Source organism: Pelodiscus sinensis, chromosome 32 (genome assembly GCF_052426305.1).
Source record: "Pelodiscus sinensis isolate ZL-2025 chromosome 32, ASM5242630v1, whole genome shotgun sequence".
In the NCBI taxonomy this organism is placed as follows: Eukaryota; Metazoa; Chordata; order Testudines; family Trionychidae; genus Pelodiscus; species Pelodiscus sinensis.
The window spans coordinates 13585311-13603781 of NC_143083.1; the positions used below are offsets into that span (position 1 = coordinate 13585311).

Sequence of the window (18471 nt, forward strand, 5' to 3'; positions counted from 1 at the left end):
GGGCCACACCTTAAACGCACACGAGTGTGAACACCCGGCCTTGCCCAGGCCACCCACAGCCCAAGTGCTGGGTGCAGAAAAGCCCAGGCGAGCTGAACCAGCCCGGTGCCCACACCAGCTCTGCACGGAGGTCTCCGCACCGACTCTCCTAAGGCCAAGGCAGATCATGGGAGCCCAGCACCCAGGCGGGATCAACCGAGGGGCTTCAGGCACAGGAAGGGCCAGTCACAAGCACAATTTGCTGCCGGGACAGCCTGCCCCGGGGAGGCCACCTCCGGAAACCCGAGACAAAGCACCAGCTCTAGAGCCCCCGTTTGCTCCTCCCTCCCCGTACCTCCCTCACAAACAAACCGAGCGCTCCTCGAACCGGGACCCCTCCCCAGCCACAGGCACCAGCGTGGCCAGGGACCCAGGAGTCCTGCCGAGGCTCAGCCCCCAGGCGCTGAACTAACATCCCTGCAGCCAGCAGGATTCTGAACTCAGAGCTGCAGGAATTCACCCCCCCTGAGATCCAGCCCTAGTTGGTCCGCAGGCTCCAGGGCTGCCCCCTCTTTGACCGTCTGTCAGGATATTTTGGGGGAGGAAGCATTAAAGAAGCAGAAACACCCCTCCCCCTCCGCTAGCTGTGACAGTGCGAACCAGGCCTGGGCAGCTCGGCCTAGTGGTCAGAGCAGGAGGGAGAGGCCAGGAACAGAGCCAAAACCCAGGTGAGAGGATCAGCTGCTGGAGCCCCCACACCCAGATTCCTGATAGATACCATGACAAGCCCTCCCACCCCCACTCCGGAGCGTGCACCTCAGAACCCCCTCGACATCACCCCGGCCAACCACGCACCTGGAGAACTCTGCCCCCAGCAAGCAGCCAAGCTGTTAGAAAATAATTTATTTCCGTGCCAGTTCTCAGGAGAAGGGGGAACAGAACCAAGCCGCCCAGCTGGCAGGCCTCAGTTTCCCCTGGGTTAAGGCCCCACCAGGCAGGGGCAGAAGTCACGGTGTGGCGGGGTCAGAACAGGGACGTTCTGGTGCAGGCCTGCCCCGGTGAAAACCTTCCCAGGGCCCATGGCAGGAAGAGCAGGACAAGCAGGAGGGGGCCTCCGAGCTAGCAAACCCTCACCCCAACAGTCAAGGAGCCCAAAGGGCTGGGGGCTTCCCCCCCCCCCCAAGTCCGGGTGGCAGCGTGCGGAGCAAACCCACCCCCACCACGAGGGATGGGGCGGCAAGAGAACTCTGCCACGGCCCGGGGGCGGCGATGGCCTCTTGCCACGCCAGGTGGTGAATGTAGAACCCGAGCGTCAGTTTCTTGACACTTCGGGGTGGCTTTTTTTATGGGTGCGGGAAGGGCTGGGGCCGTGTTATCTGGCCTGCTGATAGAGCCGGGGGAGATCTGCCTCTCGCTCGCCACCAGGTGCGAAGCTGAACAATTGAGGTGCCCGGTTCCGAAGGGCACAGGAACAGCCCAAGAGCTGGCGCAACAGATTAAACAAACACTCCAAGGCCGGGGACTCAGGAAACTCTGGGGTCGTGGATCCCATGAAAGGCAATTAAAGTGGCAAAGTCTCCGACGTGCGTCAGAGCTGGGGATGCGGCCAACAGGGTGCGAGAGGCGCCCGGCGCTGGTGGCTCATCTTGGTCACTTTCTACCTTGAGGAACAGAAACGGCCGGGGTGGGGGTGGGGATGGGGGTCGGGTTTAACACTTTTGCCCTGCGATTGGGCAGAGCGGGGGAAGGTTGTGGGCTCGGCTGTCGCCCCGTCCTCACGTCCTACGCATCCCAGGCCTGAACCGAAAGCCTCCAGCCCAGTGAGGAGCAGCCGTGTCCTGTAAGGGTCTCGGGCACAGGCCTGGTTTTCGGAGGCAGGGGAGCAATGCAGTAACCCAGCCCTGCGGGACTGTGCCCCCGGAGGAGAGGGGCGGCCGGGTGTTAGCCCACCGGGACGGGAGGGGCCCGTTTGCTCCCCCGCAGACGTGCGGTTTTACACCCGGCATCCCCAGCCCCGGTTGGGGTCCCAAGAAGCCAGGCCCAGCCCGGTTCTTCTCTGTGGGGCCTCCCCCAAACATTTCCACCGGCGGGCAGGTCCGGGGAGAGAGGCGGGGAGCAGACGTCACGTCTCTCTGCTCTTCTGAGCAGGTGGCAGCAGTAGTCCTGCCGGTCAATATACCCAACAGCCAAACCGCCAGCAGCAAGGGGACTGTGCCTCAGCGAGGCAGGCCAGAGAGCCCCGGCGGCCGCTGAGAACACCAAATCCCTCCCCCCTCGTACTGTCTGCTTCCACCCCCGAGCCAAAATTCACCGTTGGCTTGACTGGGCACAATTCGATCGACTTTACGGGATGGTGGCTACGCTGCGGCCCAGAGCTCTGGGCAGGTGCAAGGTGGCATTGCTCGCAGCTAGTGCTGCCAGGGAAACTGAGGCTGGGCCGGCACACCCTCTGCTACCTGCTGTATTTGGACATTCGGCCCCGGAGATGCCGCATCCGAGCCAAGATCTGGGCATCGGCCAAGCCAGTGACGTCCTGCCCCGGGATTTGAGCACCAGTTGCCAACGTGCCAGTTAGTCAAGGAGGCAGAAAATTCCCCCCTCCACCTGGCAGAGTGGCCGCTTCCAGCATCTGCGTTCTCGGAAGCAGGGTGACTCCGCAGCAACTCGAAGTGTCTAGTACAGCCACCGGGAAGGGAGGAGCCGAGGTAAACGCCACTGACAAAATGGGTCTAGCCAGTTGGCACAGGGAAGGACCTGGAAGTCGGCGAGCTGTTCAGCATCTCTGGGCCCTCCCTACGTGCCAGCCGCCAGAAAGCCCTGCGGTGGCATCTTCCTGGAAGTCCCGCCTCCGTGGAGGCGGGACTTCCTGGAACAGGCCACGAGAGAACGCCACGGGTGACCTGTTTGGAGTGCGTGGGGCCCAGCCACAAAGACCTTCGTGATGGCCCTCCCCTTGGGCCCCTCCCCTCGGGCTCCTGGCACCCCTCCCCTCGGGCCCCTGGGGTCCCTCAGACGTGGTCATAGACCTGCAGCCTCTTCCCGCAGTGCAGGTCCGGCTCGTGGATGGCGTGCCACATGAGCAGCGTCTCGTAGGGCACGAAGCGGTGCACCAGCAGCAGCTCGTTGTAGTAGCAGGGGTCAAAGGACTCCAGCTTGGCAGAGGGCACCCTGACGCCCACGGTCCGGATGCCCGCGTGGGAGGCCGGGGCCAGGCCGGCTTTCTCCAGGCACATGCCCAGGTAGACGTCGTCGATGGGCAGGAGCTCGATGGCCTGCGACTCCCGGTGGATGACGCGGGCGGTGAAGCCGGACATGAGGATCCCGCCCCCACCGCAGTAGGGCGGGTAGGCGTCGGAGGCGGCGACCTGCTTGGGGACGTAGTACTTGCTCCACTTCTCCCGGACGGGCCCCACGTGGGCGATGAGCTGGCCCACGAAGAGGTGGGCCTCGCTCGGCCGGTCCAGCACGTAGCGCACCACGTTGCCCGTGTGCACGAAGACGTCGTCGTCCCCGTTGAGGACGAAGCGGGCCCCGGGGCAGCGGGCCGCCAGCCAGTCGTGGAACAGCACCTGCTTGAGGGTGAGGTTGAAGAAGCTGTCGCGGAAGGCCCACTGCAGCACGTCCCCCGAGGCGGCCGCCTCCAGCCGTAGCAGCTGGTTCAGCTTGCGGGCCTCCCGCCGGTCCCCCGCCTCGCCGACCAGGAAGAGCCGGCGGACGCGGAGCCCGTGGTAGTCCCGCTCCTCCCCCCAGGTCTTGCGGATGACCTCTCGCCGCTCGTAGTTAATGGGCGAGGACTTGATGGCCAGGAGGAGGAAGACCTCGGGGGAGCCATTGGGCCCCCCGCACTTGTCGGGCACGTCCAGCAGCTGGGGGAAGGCCCGGCAATGCTTGTAGCGCAGGAAGTCCTGGATGTGGCCGGGCAGGTCGGCGAAGCCGGAGATGTTGGCCACCGAGGCGTTCTCGTGGCAGGGGGGGATGTGGAGCGGGGGGGGCGGGGTGCTGGGGGGTGCTGGGCTGGGGGCCGGGGTCCCGCTCAGCCTCCTGACCCCCGTCTGCAGGAACTCGTCCTCGTTAGCCTTGAGGAGGAAGAGGAGGCCGCTGAGCCCCACGGCGGCCAGGACGAAGACCTCAAGCTTGTAGCCCCAGCGAAGCGCCATCTTCCGCTGCAAGAGAGAAACCGAGGCAGGGGCTGATAACTGACACACGCGGCTGCACCCCCAACCGTTCCCCCGTCCCTGCCCTGCTCTGCCCTGTGGGGGGGCGGGGAGGGGCAGAGACATCTCCTCCTCCGCAGCCAGCCTGCCCCGCCACCTGGATGCTGCTCTCCTTTCCTGCCCCCTTCACTATGGCCTTGGCCCCAAACCTCGGCTCCCTCCCCAAGCCATGTGTAAGCACCACATCTGAAGCAGCTGGATTTTCAGAGGTGCCATGCGACCATGGCCAGTGGAAAGCCGGCTGGGCACTGCCCTGTGCAGCCCGACACCCCCACCCTCCCCGCTTCCCGCTGGTTGGCACTTTGCTGCAGCTTATTGGAGGGATGGACGGGTAGGCGGGGAAGAGGCGACTGCCCAAATTCCAGTTTGGGGCAGTTCTTCCTCTCCCCCGGCCCCTTGTCGGCATAGGAGCGGAATGCAAAGTCAGCACCAGGAATCTGAGCCCTCCGTAGCTGCAGGGTTTTTGGAAATGGGATTCCCAACACAGCCAGGGAGAAACGCCCTGCACACCCTGGAGGTCAGCTGCCCACCAGGGGGCCATGCAAAACTCCACAGCAACACAAGGGGCAGAAGTCAGCTGCTCTTCCCAAAAGGGAGGATCTCCATGTAGCAGTATAGGCCCTAGGAGACACAGTAGAGCAGTGCTGGTTCCTCCCTGTAGGGGGCAGTGGTGCGCGCACATGCTTTAGACTCCCCTGCTGTTCAACCACTAGCCAATTAGCCCGTCATAAGACGGGATTTTCAGGTCTCTCCTCCACGTCAGTCTTCTCTCCTGAACCTCTGGTCTCTCTCTCTGTGTCTCTCGCTCTCTCTCTCCTCCTCCTACTGCCTCCCCCTCTCTCTCAGCTCTCCTCCACCTTCTGCCTCTCTCTCTTTCTCTTCTCCCCCTCCTGCCTCTCACTCTCTCTCCTCTGTCTCCGTCGGGCATGCACGCTCGTCCAGGCCCCGCCCCCTGGGCGTGTACGTCACCGCACCAGCCCCCTTCGCCTCCCGCCGTGGCGCTCGGCTGACTTCTGCGCCGCTCAGCCGGGCCGCCGCATAGGAGCAAGCGGCCGTTTGGGGAGCGCAGGGCCCCAATAGCCGCTTGCGCCACTTGCTCCCACGCGGCGGCCCGGCTGAGCGGCGCAGAAGTCAGCCGAGCGCCACGGCGGGAGGCAACAGCGCCGCCCAGAGGGAACAGCCGGCGTTTCAGCGTTGCAGAGTCACAGACATTGGGCTACTATCGATAGGATATGCACTCAGCTCACAGCACAGATACACACCAGTCAGGGCCTGGACGTCATGGGGGGGGTGCAAGGTGTCCCCCACCCCACCCCCACCCCGGTTACTGCTACTACCCTAGAATCCTTTGCCTCCTAGGCCGGATGGGGCTGTGACAGCCGCTTGCACCTTAGCACTCGAACTCCAGGACAATGGAGAGATCCGTACCGGGGCTTGGATCAGGCTCCTTGCACCCCCCTACTGCAATCAGGGGGAGCCCTGGAGAAGCAAGGTGCAGTGCGGTCAGTGAGCTACCGGGGGACTGGCTTCTCCATCTCTGGAACTTCTGACTTTGAGGCCGGCTCTGCTCCGCTTGGGTCCAGGGGAGGGCCTATCGGGGGGTCTGTCCCGTTGGACAGTGTGATGTAGTGGGGGGTGCTGTCCATTCGGCCATTCTCTGGTCGCTATGCTTGGGCTGTGGTGACCCCTACTGGCCTGCGTCTGGAAGCACTGCCCAGCGGGGGGCCGCCCGGAGGACCCTCAGGTCAGGTAGTCCATGGCCCAGCTGGTTCTTACCTGTCCAGGGAAGGGGTGTGAACATAGGAAGGGCGTGGCTTGGAGAAGGGGCAGTTTTCTGACTGTGATGAAATGAAAAGGAGAGACTCGGCTGAGTACTGGGAGTTCGGGGGCCTGTGGACCCCTATCCCAAGGGGGCTAACTCCTGGAACCTGGCCCTGACTCCTGGAACCACATCACGTCCGTGCTGTGCTGTGTCCTGGAGCAGCACTAAACCCTCTCTATTCTACCAGCTGGCGGAGTCTCATCTTGCTGCCGACGGGGTGCAGGATCGGGGGGTACCCGACGCGCCACCACACACAGGCCCTGAGCCCACAGCTTCTAGGGGCCCCGGTTCCCCATTACAGATCAAGGGGAGCTGCAGGAGCGGCGTCTGCAGGCAAGGACGGCACGGGGGGACCCCCTGCTCTGCCTCTCTCCGGGGCTGCAGGGACATGCCAGCCGCTCCCAGGAGCAACGATTCCACAGGGAGAACCACGCCAGCCACGGCAGGGTCAGCATTTGAGAACTCGGCCCTCCAAGAATTCCATGTAAGCGCGAGAGAGAAATGAACGCGGTGAACTGCACAGGCCTGTCGAACCCCCAAACTAACCCACTTTGCAAGCAGTACAAGACGCAACAACAGCCCCCCACGTGCGTGTTGGGTCAGGCGAGGAGAGGGACGGACAGTGTGCGTTTGGGAGAATGACAGACACACACAGTGGCTACGTCTACACTGGCAGGATTTTCCGCAAATGCGTTTAACGGCAAACTTTTCCGTTAAACGCATTTGCGGAAAAGCGCGTCTAGATTGGCACGGACGCTTTTCCGCAAAAAAGGCTTTTTGGCCATGGACGCTTTTCCGCAAAAAGCCTTTTTGCGGAAAAGCGTCCGTGGCCAATCTAGACGCGCTTTTGTGCAAAAAAGCCCCGATCGCCATTTTCGCAATCGGGGCTTTTTTGCGCAAAACAAACCTGAGCTGCCGACACTGGCCCTTCTGCGCAAAAGGGACTTCTGCCCGCACGGGAGCAGCATAGTATTTCCACAAGCAGCGCTGATTTCAGACAGTGGGAAGCCAGTGCTCTTGTGGCAATTCAAGCGGCCAGTGTAGACAGCTGGCAAGTTTTTCTTCGAGAGCAGCTGCTTTTGCGGAAAAACTTGCCAGTCTAGACACAGCCGGTGGGTGAGAGTGACAGATTTGCACTGCCAGCCTCCCTCCATCCCCTTCTCCCTGTGTGGAGACAGGGTACAGAAGCGGGGGGGGGGACACCCTGACATCACTGCCCCCATCTTCTCCCTTCACACACACACCCTGCACAGCAAGCAGGAGGCTCCCAAGGGGGCAGCTGCAAGGCAGAGGGTGGGAGCAGCAGGACACTGGGTGGAGGGGAAACTGAAGTGCCAGCGCTCCAGAGCTTCCTGGTCAAACCAGTCGGGATCACCTATTAGAGACGCCAAGACCTACCGGTAGGTCCTGATCTCCTGGTTGGGGACCATTGTCATGGGTCATGTGCTCCAGCCCCCTAATCATTTTGCTGACCCTCTCCAATGCGTCCACGTCCTTCCTGTAGTGGGGGGCCCAGAACTGGACATAATACTCCAGATGTGGCCTCACCAGAGCTGAATAAACAGGAATAATCACTTCTCTGGATCTGCTGGCAATGCTCCTCCTAATACGCCATTCGCCCGCTTGGCTTCAAAGGCGCCCTGTTGACTCCTAGCCAGCTTCTCATCCCCTGGAAACCCCGGGGCCTTTTCTGCTGAACTGCTACTTAGCCATCCAGCCTGTAACAATACTGGGGATTCTTCCGTCCCAAGGGCAGGACTCTGCACTTGTCCTTGTTGAACCTCATCCGATTTCTTTGGGCCCAATCCTCTAATCTGTCCAGGCCACTCTGGACCCTACCCCTGCCCTCCAGCCTATCTACCTCTCCCCCTCGCTTAGTGTCACCTGCAAACTTGCCGAGGGTGCAACCCTCCCCTCCTCCAGGTCATTCATAAAGATATTGAACAAAACCAGCCCTAGAACCGATCCTTGGGGCGCTCTGCTTGAAAGCCACCGCCAACCTGACACGGAGCCGTTGATCACTACCCACAATCTAGCCAGCTTTCTATCCACCTGACAGGCCATGTATCCAATCCAGACTTCCTTACCTTGCTGGCAAGAATCTTGTGGGAGACCGGAGCAAAAGCCTTGCTAAGGTCAAGGTCTATCACAGCCACGGACGCCCCCACATCCACAGAGCCAGTTCCTCATCCTAGAAGCTAAGCAGATTGGCCAGGCAGGACTTGCCCTTGGTGAATCCATGTCACTATTCCTGATCACTTTCCCCTCTTCCGAGGGGTTCAGAATGGATTATTTGAGGAGCCCCTCCCTGATTTTTCCGGGCTGAGCGGGCTGTAGTTCCCTGGCTTGTCCGTCTTCCCTTTCTTAAAGCTGGGCGCTACATTTGCCTTTTTCCAATCATCCGGGACCTCTCCCGATCTCCCCGAGTTTTCAACCGCATCCCATGCCTCCCACGCCCTCAGGGGCCCACCCAGGAGGAGGGGGCTGCAGAGGGTCGTTTAAGGGGGGGGGAGCCCTGCATGGATACAGAACGGTGCATCTGCAGCCGCAAAAGTGAGCCGTGGAGATTTGCGCCCCCACCTCGGCGGATGCAGCTACCCGCCCATCCAGAGCAGGTAGCCCCATCACAGGAGGCCTCTACTCATCCGACCCTGCGCTTCCCCCTCGGGTGTCTCACCTCCCCTGCCTGCAACCTGAACCCCCATGGCCCAAGACCCCAGCCCCTTCCTGGAGGCTCAGTCCCTGTACCTCCTCGCTGGCAGGTCCACGCGCTTCCCGACTTGCTCCCAGTTGGCAGGCAAGGACCCAGCTCGCTCTGCTTGCGGAACAGAGCCCAAGTGCCAGCCCCGGCAACCAACCCCGGCTCGCCCACGGCTTGGCACGGGCGCCTGCCCCTTGCCCAATCTCTGTACCCAGAGCTGCAGGGCCACAAGGCAAGACATGCCACTAAATGACAGCCCTGGGCTGGAGAAAGAGTCCAAGAACCAGCCGGGACGGTCTGAAAGCAGCTGGGCAGCCACCTGTTTGAAAGTGGGTAGGTCATGGGCCGGGTATCACCTGAGCACACCGGCCTCACCCCCTGCCCTGGCTTTTAGCCCCCTGGATCGGCCCCCCAAAGCTACTGACAAAGCGGGGCGCTGGGATCTTGGGATTTCGTTCCTGGCTCAGCTCCAGGGCGGAGCAGGGGCAGCTTTGGTATCACAACCAAAGGTGTATTTGTTCCCAAGGAATACATTGATTCAACCCCGTCAGTGCCAAAGCACAGTGAACACAGGGGCACAGAGAGGTGGGTGCACAAGAACCCTCTCACGGCACGTTTTGCAGGAACCCTCACCACAACCTTGGGGTCAGCGGGGACACAGATTGTCCCTTCCCTCCCCACGGGTAAAACGGGATCATTGTCCTCCTTGGATTGTGGGCTTTACCTCCGGCCCCCTCCCGCGGAGAGAGCATGCCCTCAATGAAAGATCAGTCCCTAGTGAGCTCATGAAACACCAGAGGCAGCGTTGCCTAGTGAGGGGAAGCAGCAGGCTGGGAGCCTGGCATTCCAATCCCATTTCACCGTGCAGCCTCGGGGGGGGGGGGGGGAGAAATCCAACCCCCTTCCTTCCCCCCGAATCTTTCTGAGGCTCAGATTGCTTGATAATCCTTCCTGACCACAGGGTTAGTCTGTGTTTGCAAAGTTGGTGGAGAAAGCAAACCAGCCCTGAATAGCAGGTTGTGAGCATTGGCAGAGTGTCAGAAGAGCAGAAGAAACCAACACCTGCAGTAAACCATGCTGCTGACGTATATGCCACCCCCTTATCTCATTGCCTTTTACAGATTTCACAAATTAACCTTCTCAGTGCCAACCTGGGCAGCCAGGGGAAATGACAAAGGTCACCCATCAGTAGCAGAACCAAGAACAGAACTCAGGAGTCCTGAGTCCCGGGTCCCCCTCACACTTCCTCCCAGAGCCAGGAACCGAACCCAGAAACGCAGGCGTAGAACCAAGTGAATTGATTCTCAGATGGAGCTGAAAAAAGTGAAAGAAAAACTGAAAAAAGTGAAAGAAAAATAAAAACCTGTTTCTGTTTGAACCCACAACGGAATTTGCCCGGTTTTCCCCTCACCGAATATTTGCTTGTTTTCAGTCAAATGAAACATTTTGTTTGTTAAAAATAATTCAAGGGAAAGGGAAGCTCCGTCCCTTTTTTGGTTTCATTTTGCTACATTCCTCAATGAAACGCCATCTCCAAAACCAAAACTCGAAAGGTTTCGTTTCCAAGTGGATGACACAGTTTGACTTTAAAAAGAAAAAAAACCTATTTTTCCAGCCAATCAGCTAAATTCAACCGACATTTATTTGCAATTAGTTTTGGGGACCTGAAAAAAAAAAATAATGTCAGCCCAAAATGCATTTATCAGAAAAGTTTCACCCGGCTTGACCCAGAAATTCAACTCGTCTAGGGAAACGGGGAACAACTTCAGAGGTTTCCTACCCACATTCCCCGACATTTTCAAGCGGTGTGGTTCGAAATTTGGTGCCGTGGTGACAGCGGCAGATTGCGAAGTGAGCTTTTTCGGAATGCACTTGAAATAAGCGAGGCAAATTGCATCACTTATTTCGAGCTACCGGTGCAGTCGACACATGCTGAGAGACTAACAAAAATCTACACGTAGGATACAGGTGAGGGTCATAGCATCTGAGGAAGTCGGGTTTGCCCGCGGACGCGCTTGATACTATACGTGTATTTTTGTTAGCCTCTCGGTAAACATTCCCTTGGCTTCCATGACCAGTGAAACCCACACCTGATCCGTGTGGAAGGACCACCCTCAGGGCGGCTGTGCCACACAATGCTGCTGGTTTTCCAACAGGAAAACGTTTCAACTGATTTCGTTTTCCTGGTAGCTCCCTGTGTCTGGTGCCTGGCTTTCTCTGGAGTCAGGGCCTGGAATTCATCCGTCGTGCTCAGCCTCTCCTGGTTGCTACGGCTCAGAATCTTAATTGTTAAACTCTTGCCGGCCGCACCAGCGCCCAGAGCAGCCACCTGGGCGTTGCACGAGTTCTGCTCAGGGAGGGGAGGCGTTGATGGTCGCGTGGATTTGCCACAGGCCCCAGCTCGACACCGGTCTCTGTGCTTTCACTGAAGCACAACACGCCTCTGGCCTGCTCGGCTCCCATAGACGCGCCCGACGCCGCCCGAGCGTCGCCGCAACAGCCACGTCGGCCGGGAATCTGAGACAATCGTGCTCTGATTGTAACTCACACGGTGCCGACGGCCTGAATCTGCCGAGCGTTTGAACCCATCCAAGAGCCACCAACTCCCAAACGGCTGCGTTGAGACAATGCCCTCCCGTCCACGCGCATCCGGCTACGCCGGGGAGGAGACGGGACTCGAGCTGCTCCCCGATCAGTGTCCCCGGAAGTCGGGAGCAGGGCCGGGGCACCGGGCCAAGCTGCATGTCTCCTGCATTCCCAAGGGCCTGTCTTCCCCACGCCTCCCTCTCCCCCTACACGCCATGTTCCTCACCGGAGGCCGGGCAGAGACGGGTTCCTGGTCGGCCGGCGCCAGCTCCACGGGGCCGACTTACCCCGGCTCCGAGACCAGCATCTCAACGTGGGAAAGAGGGCGCCGGCTGCTCCCGTCCTAGAGCCAAGCTCCGGAGCCGTGCCCCCGCACTGCAGCTATGGTGCCGCCCGCTTGGCAACCACCCCGCCCCCCCCCCGTGCCCGCGTGGTCTCTGCCGGCAGCGCCCCGCGAGGCGTGTTTGCTCTCCCGAGGCACGTCAGGCACCGGCCCAATTAGCCGAGCCACAGCTGCAAGCGTCACCCTGGATGTTTGCTTAGTGCCAGCGGAGTTTCCCTGCGGCACGCTGGCCCGGCGACAGGCAGAGCCGGGCTGCTCCTTCGGAAGGGACCGTCCCGAGGCCAGGCAGCGGGGTGCACCTCTGGCCAAGCGCCGTGGCGGGAGTCACGCGCCTACCTCCCTGCCAGCACCTCTGCCCTCCTGCAGGATTGGGCCCCGACAGCGAGGACGGCCGGGTTCTGGCGCACACGGAGCAGAGAAGCCCCCAGCCTGCTCCTAGGTTGCTGCCCTGCATCACCGGCACCTCCTGGCCCTTGCAGGACACAGATCTGCCAGGGGCAGGCCCCCCAAGAATCAGAGCGGGACCCGGGTCCCTGGCGGGGCCTTGCACCCATACCAGCCACTCGGCTCCTGGCTGGCGGTGAGCCGGGGGGGAGGAAGGGGGGAGTTTCGGGGGCTCGGGGGGGCTGCGTGCAGAGGGGGCGCTCAGAGCCCAGGAGGTTACTGGTTTAATGTTACTAGGGGAGAGGACGTTTGTCACGGCAGAGAACAGCCCAGAACTGGAGCCCCCGGCCCTGCCCAGAGGACATGGAGAAGAGGGGCCCAGGTGACCCGGTTACAATGGGGGGTGCCGGGGTATTGGAGGCTCTGCTGGGAGCCGGGGGCTGTTCGGGACAGAGGGCAGAGCAGGCAGGGCTGGGCCGGGGGGGGGGGGGAGCTGAGAGGCCTGCGGGATCCTTTGCTGCGTTCAAAGCTCAATAAACCCTCCCGTTTGGGGCTGGCCGAGAGTCGCTCTCAACTAGAGAACAGGGGGGCGCTATTCCCTCTGGGGGGGACGCCCCGGGGGGGTCCCCCCGAAGGGGCTCATGGAGGAGGCAGGCGGCTGGAGGCCCTGAGAGGCGCCGTCCCGGAGGCGGAGGGGCAGACCCCCCAGGTGAGAGCGGGCCCCCCACGAGAGGGTCACCGCACGGGAGTGGGCTCCCCGAGAAGGGGCTGCTGCGCTGGAGGGGGGAGCCCACTCAGGGACCGAGGGGCCAAGTGTGGGGACAACCTGTGAGCCAGAACACCCTGCCCCCACTACACACACTCAATGCCCCCCAAAACACACTGCCAGAAGCCCAGGGTGACTCCTTGGGTCAGGGATAGCTCAGCACCAAGCCCCCCGGCACAGATGGGAGCCAGCAGGGAGGCAGTGAAGTGGGCGGGAAAGGCCCAGGGCCAGAAAAGATCCAGGGGGACTTTGGGGCGGGCGGGCGCTTGGAAACACCCGTCACCCAAATCCCCTTCACCTCCCAGCGCCTTGGCCCGGGGCGATGCGCCCTCCTCTTCCAACCCAGGAGTCCTCAGAGCTCCTGTTTGCTTAACCCGGGATGGGCCTTCCATGCATGGCCTAGAAGTGACGGGCGTACTCGGATCCTCTGAGCATCACACCAGGACCTTCCTTCCCATCCCTTGCATTTATTCAAAGCTCTCTGCAAAAAACCATCTAACTAAGCCCAAGCCATGACTGAGCAAATAGAGCAAATAGTAAGCTGAGCAAATAGATCTACGCTGCTAACACCCACCCTTTGAAACAGGCTCAGAGGGGTCGCCCTGTTCGCCTGTAACTTTAAAACCAACGCGTGGTCCTGTACCACCGGAAAGACTCATCAAAAGAGAATCATAATACAGGTCCTACAATGGACAAGTACTTTTCCTGCTTTTATATATATCTTGGTTTCTGTTATTTCCACTGCAATTCAGCTGATGAAGTAGGTTTTATCCACAAAAGCTCATGAGTCCACACGCTGTGGTTAGTCTCTCCGGTGTCACTTGTTTTTAAAGTTGCAGACTAACACAGCTACGCCTGAGATTTTTTTATCCTAGGCTTGGTTTAAGTTAACAAGATTTGCTTTTTTGGGGGAGGTGGGGGAATTAAAAACACCCTCCTGATATTCGGTTGCCTTTCTAACAAACATATAAGAAGATCTGATTTTAATTTGATCTTTGGAACAGATACAGAGTCCAACTGCACCGTTGGTAGGACCATGAGCTTTCATGGGCAAAACACATTTCCTTATAGTCTTGAGAATGGGTCTTTTTTTTTTTTTTTTTAGGTATAGACCAATGTGGTATTAAGGAAAATGTTTACATAAATTGAGCTACTTTGTGGTGTGACGGCGTGTTGGGGGTTCCCCGTCTCCTGCACCCCGAAATGGCACAAACAGACTGTACCAGCCAGTGGAATTGAGGGTGGTTTATTGCTCCTCCAGCACAGCGCAGCACAGATGTAATCTGGTTACAGGAACTGGGCTAGGATGCCTCAGGCCCCCTTGAGATGGGGGAGACTGGGCCCCTAAAACTCCAGCTCCTCTCCCTAGGCTGTCTCATCCATCCTCACAGACAGCCACCAACCAACTCACTCACTTCCAGCCCTGCCCCCCAGCCAAGGCAGCATTCACCTTCCTTTGTTCCTCTCCATGGGGGGTGTCTGGCCATACTTGTTTGCATAGTGACTCATCCTGTTTTGCTGGGTCGTGGTACCCACGGCAGCCAGTGGGGGTTCCCCCAGAGCCAGCAGCATAGAAACCAGCCAGGTACCCCCACTACGTCACATGTGGCTACTGTGGTTTTTGTTTGTTTTGTGTTGTAAAGGACGGTAGAAATCTGGCGATTCTATTTTTGCTGATTTTTCCCAGCCCAGATGAGACAACGGCGTTATCTGTTGGTCAGCTTTTACCTGGAGCGTTGTTTGTTTTTCGGTACATGTATATAAGAACATAAGAACGGCCGTACTGGGTCAGACCAAAGGTCCATCTAGCCCAGTATCCTGTCTGCCCACAGTGGCCAGCACCAGGTGCCCCAGAGAGGGTGGACCGAAGACAATGATCAAGTGATTTGTCTCCTGCCATCCCTCTCCAGCCTCTGACAAACAGAGGCCAAGGACACCATTTTATCCCCTGGCTAATAGCCTTTTATGGACTGAACCTCCATGAAATTATCTAGCTTCTCTTTAAACTCTGTTATAGTCCTAGCCTTCACAGCCTCCTCTGGCAAGGAGTTCCACAGGTTGACTACACGCTGTGTAAAGAAGAACTTTCTTTTATTAGTTTTAAACCTGCTACCCATCAATTTCATTTGGTGTCCTCTAGTTCTTCTATTTAGGGAACTAATAAATAACTTTTCTTTATCAGCCCTCTCCACACCACTCATGATTTTATAGACCTCTATCATATCCCCCCTCATGTTTAATATACTTTTAAACATTCCCGGAAGAAATTCACCAACTCACTCACTCTCTCATGCGCCTCTTCACAATTGGGACCATAAGACAGTCAAAGAACGGCGATACAGGCGAGGCAAAGCAGATTCTAAGCCGTTGTGATTTATCTTGGCAAACACGAGTGTACAAAAGTATCAAACTCTGTGTGAAGGTGTGACGATGCAAACGGGGTTCCCCCATTCCTGCACCCCCGTAGCAGCAAGAACAAATTCCTCCAGCAGTAGAATAGAGGGGGTTTATTGCTCCTCCATGATACCGCACAGCACGGATGTGATGTGGTTACAGGAGTCAGGGTCAGGATGTTTCAGACCCCTTGGGTTAGGGTCCATCACCCCTAGCCCTCAGCCCCACCAACCTCAGTCTGCCTCCCTCATGGTTCCAGCCCCAGACTCACCCTTCCCCCAAAACACACTCCCTTTGTCCCCTCTCTTCCCTTAACAAGTAGAGCCGGTTTGGTCACTGTCCTGAGGCCCTCTTGCTGGGCCGTGCTTACAGACAACCGCCCGTGGGGGTCCTCCCCCACCAAGCCTAGCAACCAGCAAGGTACTGACACCGCACCACATCAGGGTCCAAAAAGCCGACACCCCAGGAACGCAGATTGGGAAGATCTTGCTGTTGATTGTTCGAAATGTGCCAAGGAACTTCAAACGGAGGCGTCCCATTGTTTTCGCGTTGTAAAAGAATTCGGAACAGTGTTTCCCCATCAGTTAATTGCTAAGTTATCACCCGCAAAACCCACAGGTGTTTTCAGGTGCCTAAGGAGCTTTGTTAAAGTGCCCTGCCACCCCCCCCAAAAAAAAAAATCTGGAAACGGCACCTCTTACCCCGAGCCCTGCTCTTTAGCTTAGTCCTCAGCCCCCTGCAATTCCCCCCAGCACACCAGGGGCAGGAATTGCTCCATGACTCCCCCACACCTTGGCCCAGGGGCCTTGGGCTAGAAGAGGCGGCTGAGTCATCGTTCCAGCGGGCAGCTTTCCAGCCCCGGAAGTGGGGCTGGCAAGGCACCAGCCCCATGGAGACTGATACTAGGCACAGCCCCCCGGGTGTGGCTCAGCCATCGGGGAGCCTGCCAGCCCCCCACGTAGCTGGGGTGGCTAATTTCGGAGTCCCCACCTGCCTCTCCAACAGGCTTTGTTTGGCCTCCAAAGGAGTCGCACCTGCTCCCAACCCCCAGACCCAAGTCCGGGTCTACCCACGGGCTCTGCTTGGCCCTAGGGGGCCCGGCCGGACCCCTTACAGCCATTAGCTCCTTAACCCTTTAATACCCAGCCTGGGAGCCGCTGCGATGCCCTTGTCCGAGGTGCCAACCTGGCTGCTGGCCGGGGCTCAGAGCACCCCTTGTCCCCGGGGGCGTTGGGGATGGACCAGAATGGGGCGCTCTCCCCCTACAGCCCAGCAACTCCAGTGGGGGACTTGGGCCACACCGATGGCACCGGCGCTGGGAAAGACAAAGAAAAGAAGCCAGAGAAATCGCAGCTGCGGGAGAGGGGCAGGGCTGGCGTTGTGCCCCATGCGAGGGATGGGCACCCGCCGATCGGAGCAGATTACATGTCACATCAGGGGTGTATGAAACCTCGAGGGAGCAGGGAGAAAACAGAAACCGGTCCCGGGCCAAGCAGCAAAGGGTGGGGCAGCCCGGGCTGCAGCGAGCAGCAATTAGCTCTAACTGCAGGAACGGTGCCGTGGGGCCAGGAGGAGACGTTCCTGGGCTGGGAGTTCGGATTCCAGGGCACCCTGGAGCCAGATCCCCGGCCAGCGGGGGGACCCCGCCCCATGGAACGGGTAGAGACAGGCAGGTGGGCACGCAGGGCGTTCCGGCCACCTGCCCCTCGCTGGCTTTGGGACCTTGCTCCTAGCTGGAGGAAGGGGAACGGAGCCGTTGGCCAAGGGGCAAAAATCAGCGGCCGGCAGGAGATTTTCTGCACCGTTGGCTGGTTTTATTCCACCTTCCCAGCATGCAGGGAGAGCAGGAATGCAGGGGGAAAGGGAGCAGGCAGGCCGGGTGTGTAGCTCGAATAAGACTTAGGAACTACAGCAAGAGCTAGTTAAAGAGCTGGCAGCATCCTGGGTTGCAGCAGGACAGTGTCTGGAAGAGGCTCTCTCACCCTGGCCGGCAGCCGCGAACAGCCCAGAGAGAGGGGGATTCGGCGCTCTATTAATACAGAGGCCCCTGGTAAACTGCTGGTCTCGGTCGGGGCCGTCTCTCGGCGCCAGCATCCCGGAGGAACGGCGGCACGGGGACACCCAGGTAACCCGGGGTAGAGCAGAGACTCGACCGGGACTTGGCTCGGTTTGGGGCAAGGCCTGGCTGGTGCCAGCGGCCGGGCGGGGGGAAGGAGCCGGCGCTGGCGAGGGTCGCCGGATGGTTTCAACAGAAATCGGGGACACACTTGACGTGACATCACAATCGACATTCCGTCTGATTGAGAACACGCCGGACAGTTCTATTGTCTCCGGTCTATTGTCTCCGTTCGTTTCCCAAACTGAAAGCTCAAATACTGGACTGTCCAGTTGCAAACCAGACCCCTGGCCACCCTCGCCGCTGCCTGGGGTCTCCAAGAAGGCCCAGCGCCTGCCCCCTAACCCGGCTGGGCCCCCTCCTGTTGGGTCCCCCGGTCCTGCAATTGGGGCCAAGTCGCTGCTACCCCCACTAGCCGGATGGGGCTCTGGGAACCAGCAGAGCTGCCCAGTCGGCCCAGGTCCTCCCCAGCCCGCACCAGACCCCTCCCCGGCACAAACCCATCCCAGGCCCCTCTCCCCCAGGCCAGAGGCCCCCTGTTACCTCTCAGGCATCTTGAGGCCGGGACAGGCAGGACCCCAAGACGCTCCCCCCATCCTGGCTCCATTGGAGCCGCCCCCCAGCCCAGGCAGGAAAAGCCAGCGGCCTATTACTGCCTGGATGAGCCCAAGGCCGAAAAGGGAAGAGGGTGAGGGCCTGGGATAACAGCAAGGAAACCCGCCTGGTCCCTCTGGGTCCACCCCTCCGGAGCCAAGCCGGCCCCCCAGTACTCACGGCGGGGTGGGGAGTCAGGAGCCACCTGCTGCTGGGCACGGAGCAGCCCCAGCCAGCCGCTGCCTTGAGCGGTGACCGGGAAGGGGCCGGGGCTGGCTAACGAAGCAGTCAGGGTGTCCGCATCCCACTCAGGCAGCAGCAGTAGGACTTTTATCCTTGGGGACAACACGGGCACGCCCAGCTTAGGCTGCAGGGAGACACAAGCCCTCTTCCTGCCTCCCGCCTGCAGGAATTAGCCCTTCAAGGGGAGGGCTGGGGCTGCCCCGCCCCGCCACGGAGCTTAACAAATTATCCAGCACCTGCTACTCCCCTGCTTGGAATAGCAGGTGCTGGATATGAAGCCTCACGAGCCGCGGGGGCTGCTGGCTTCAGTGGCCAACTCTGCCGCTGAC

The 18471-nt window shown here is 59.7% G+C and overlaps 1 protein-coding gene across 1 annotated transcript; it reads right to left on the bottom strand.

The window, feature by feature from the left end:
* Positions 1-2246: 2246 nt before the first annotated feature.
* On the bottom strand, positions 2247-18471 carry B3GNT3 (UDP-GlcNAc:betaGal beta-1,3-N-acetylglucosaminyltransferase 3). Its single transcript, XM_075902756.2, has 2 exons — positions 18080-18471; positions 2247-4142 (listed from the first exon to the last, which is right to left on the bottom strand). Exon 2 carries the CDS (start codon positions 4134-4136, stop codon positions 2988-2990), a length of 1149 nt encoding a protein of 382 aa, XP_075758871.2. The 5' UTR covers positions 4137-4142; positions 18080-18471; the 3' UTR covers positions 2247-2987.

What these genes read in the sequence shown, in the direction of transcription:
- B3GNT3 (XM_075902756.2), bottom strand. Translation starts at nt 4,136, where the DNA reads ATGGCGCTTCGCTGGGGCTACAAGCTTGAGGTCTTCGTCCTGGCCGCC.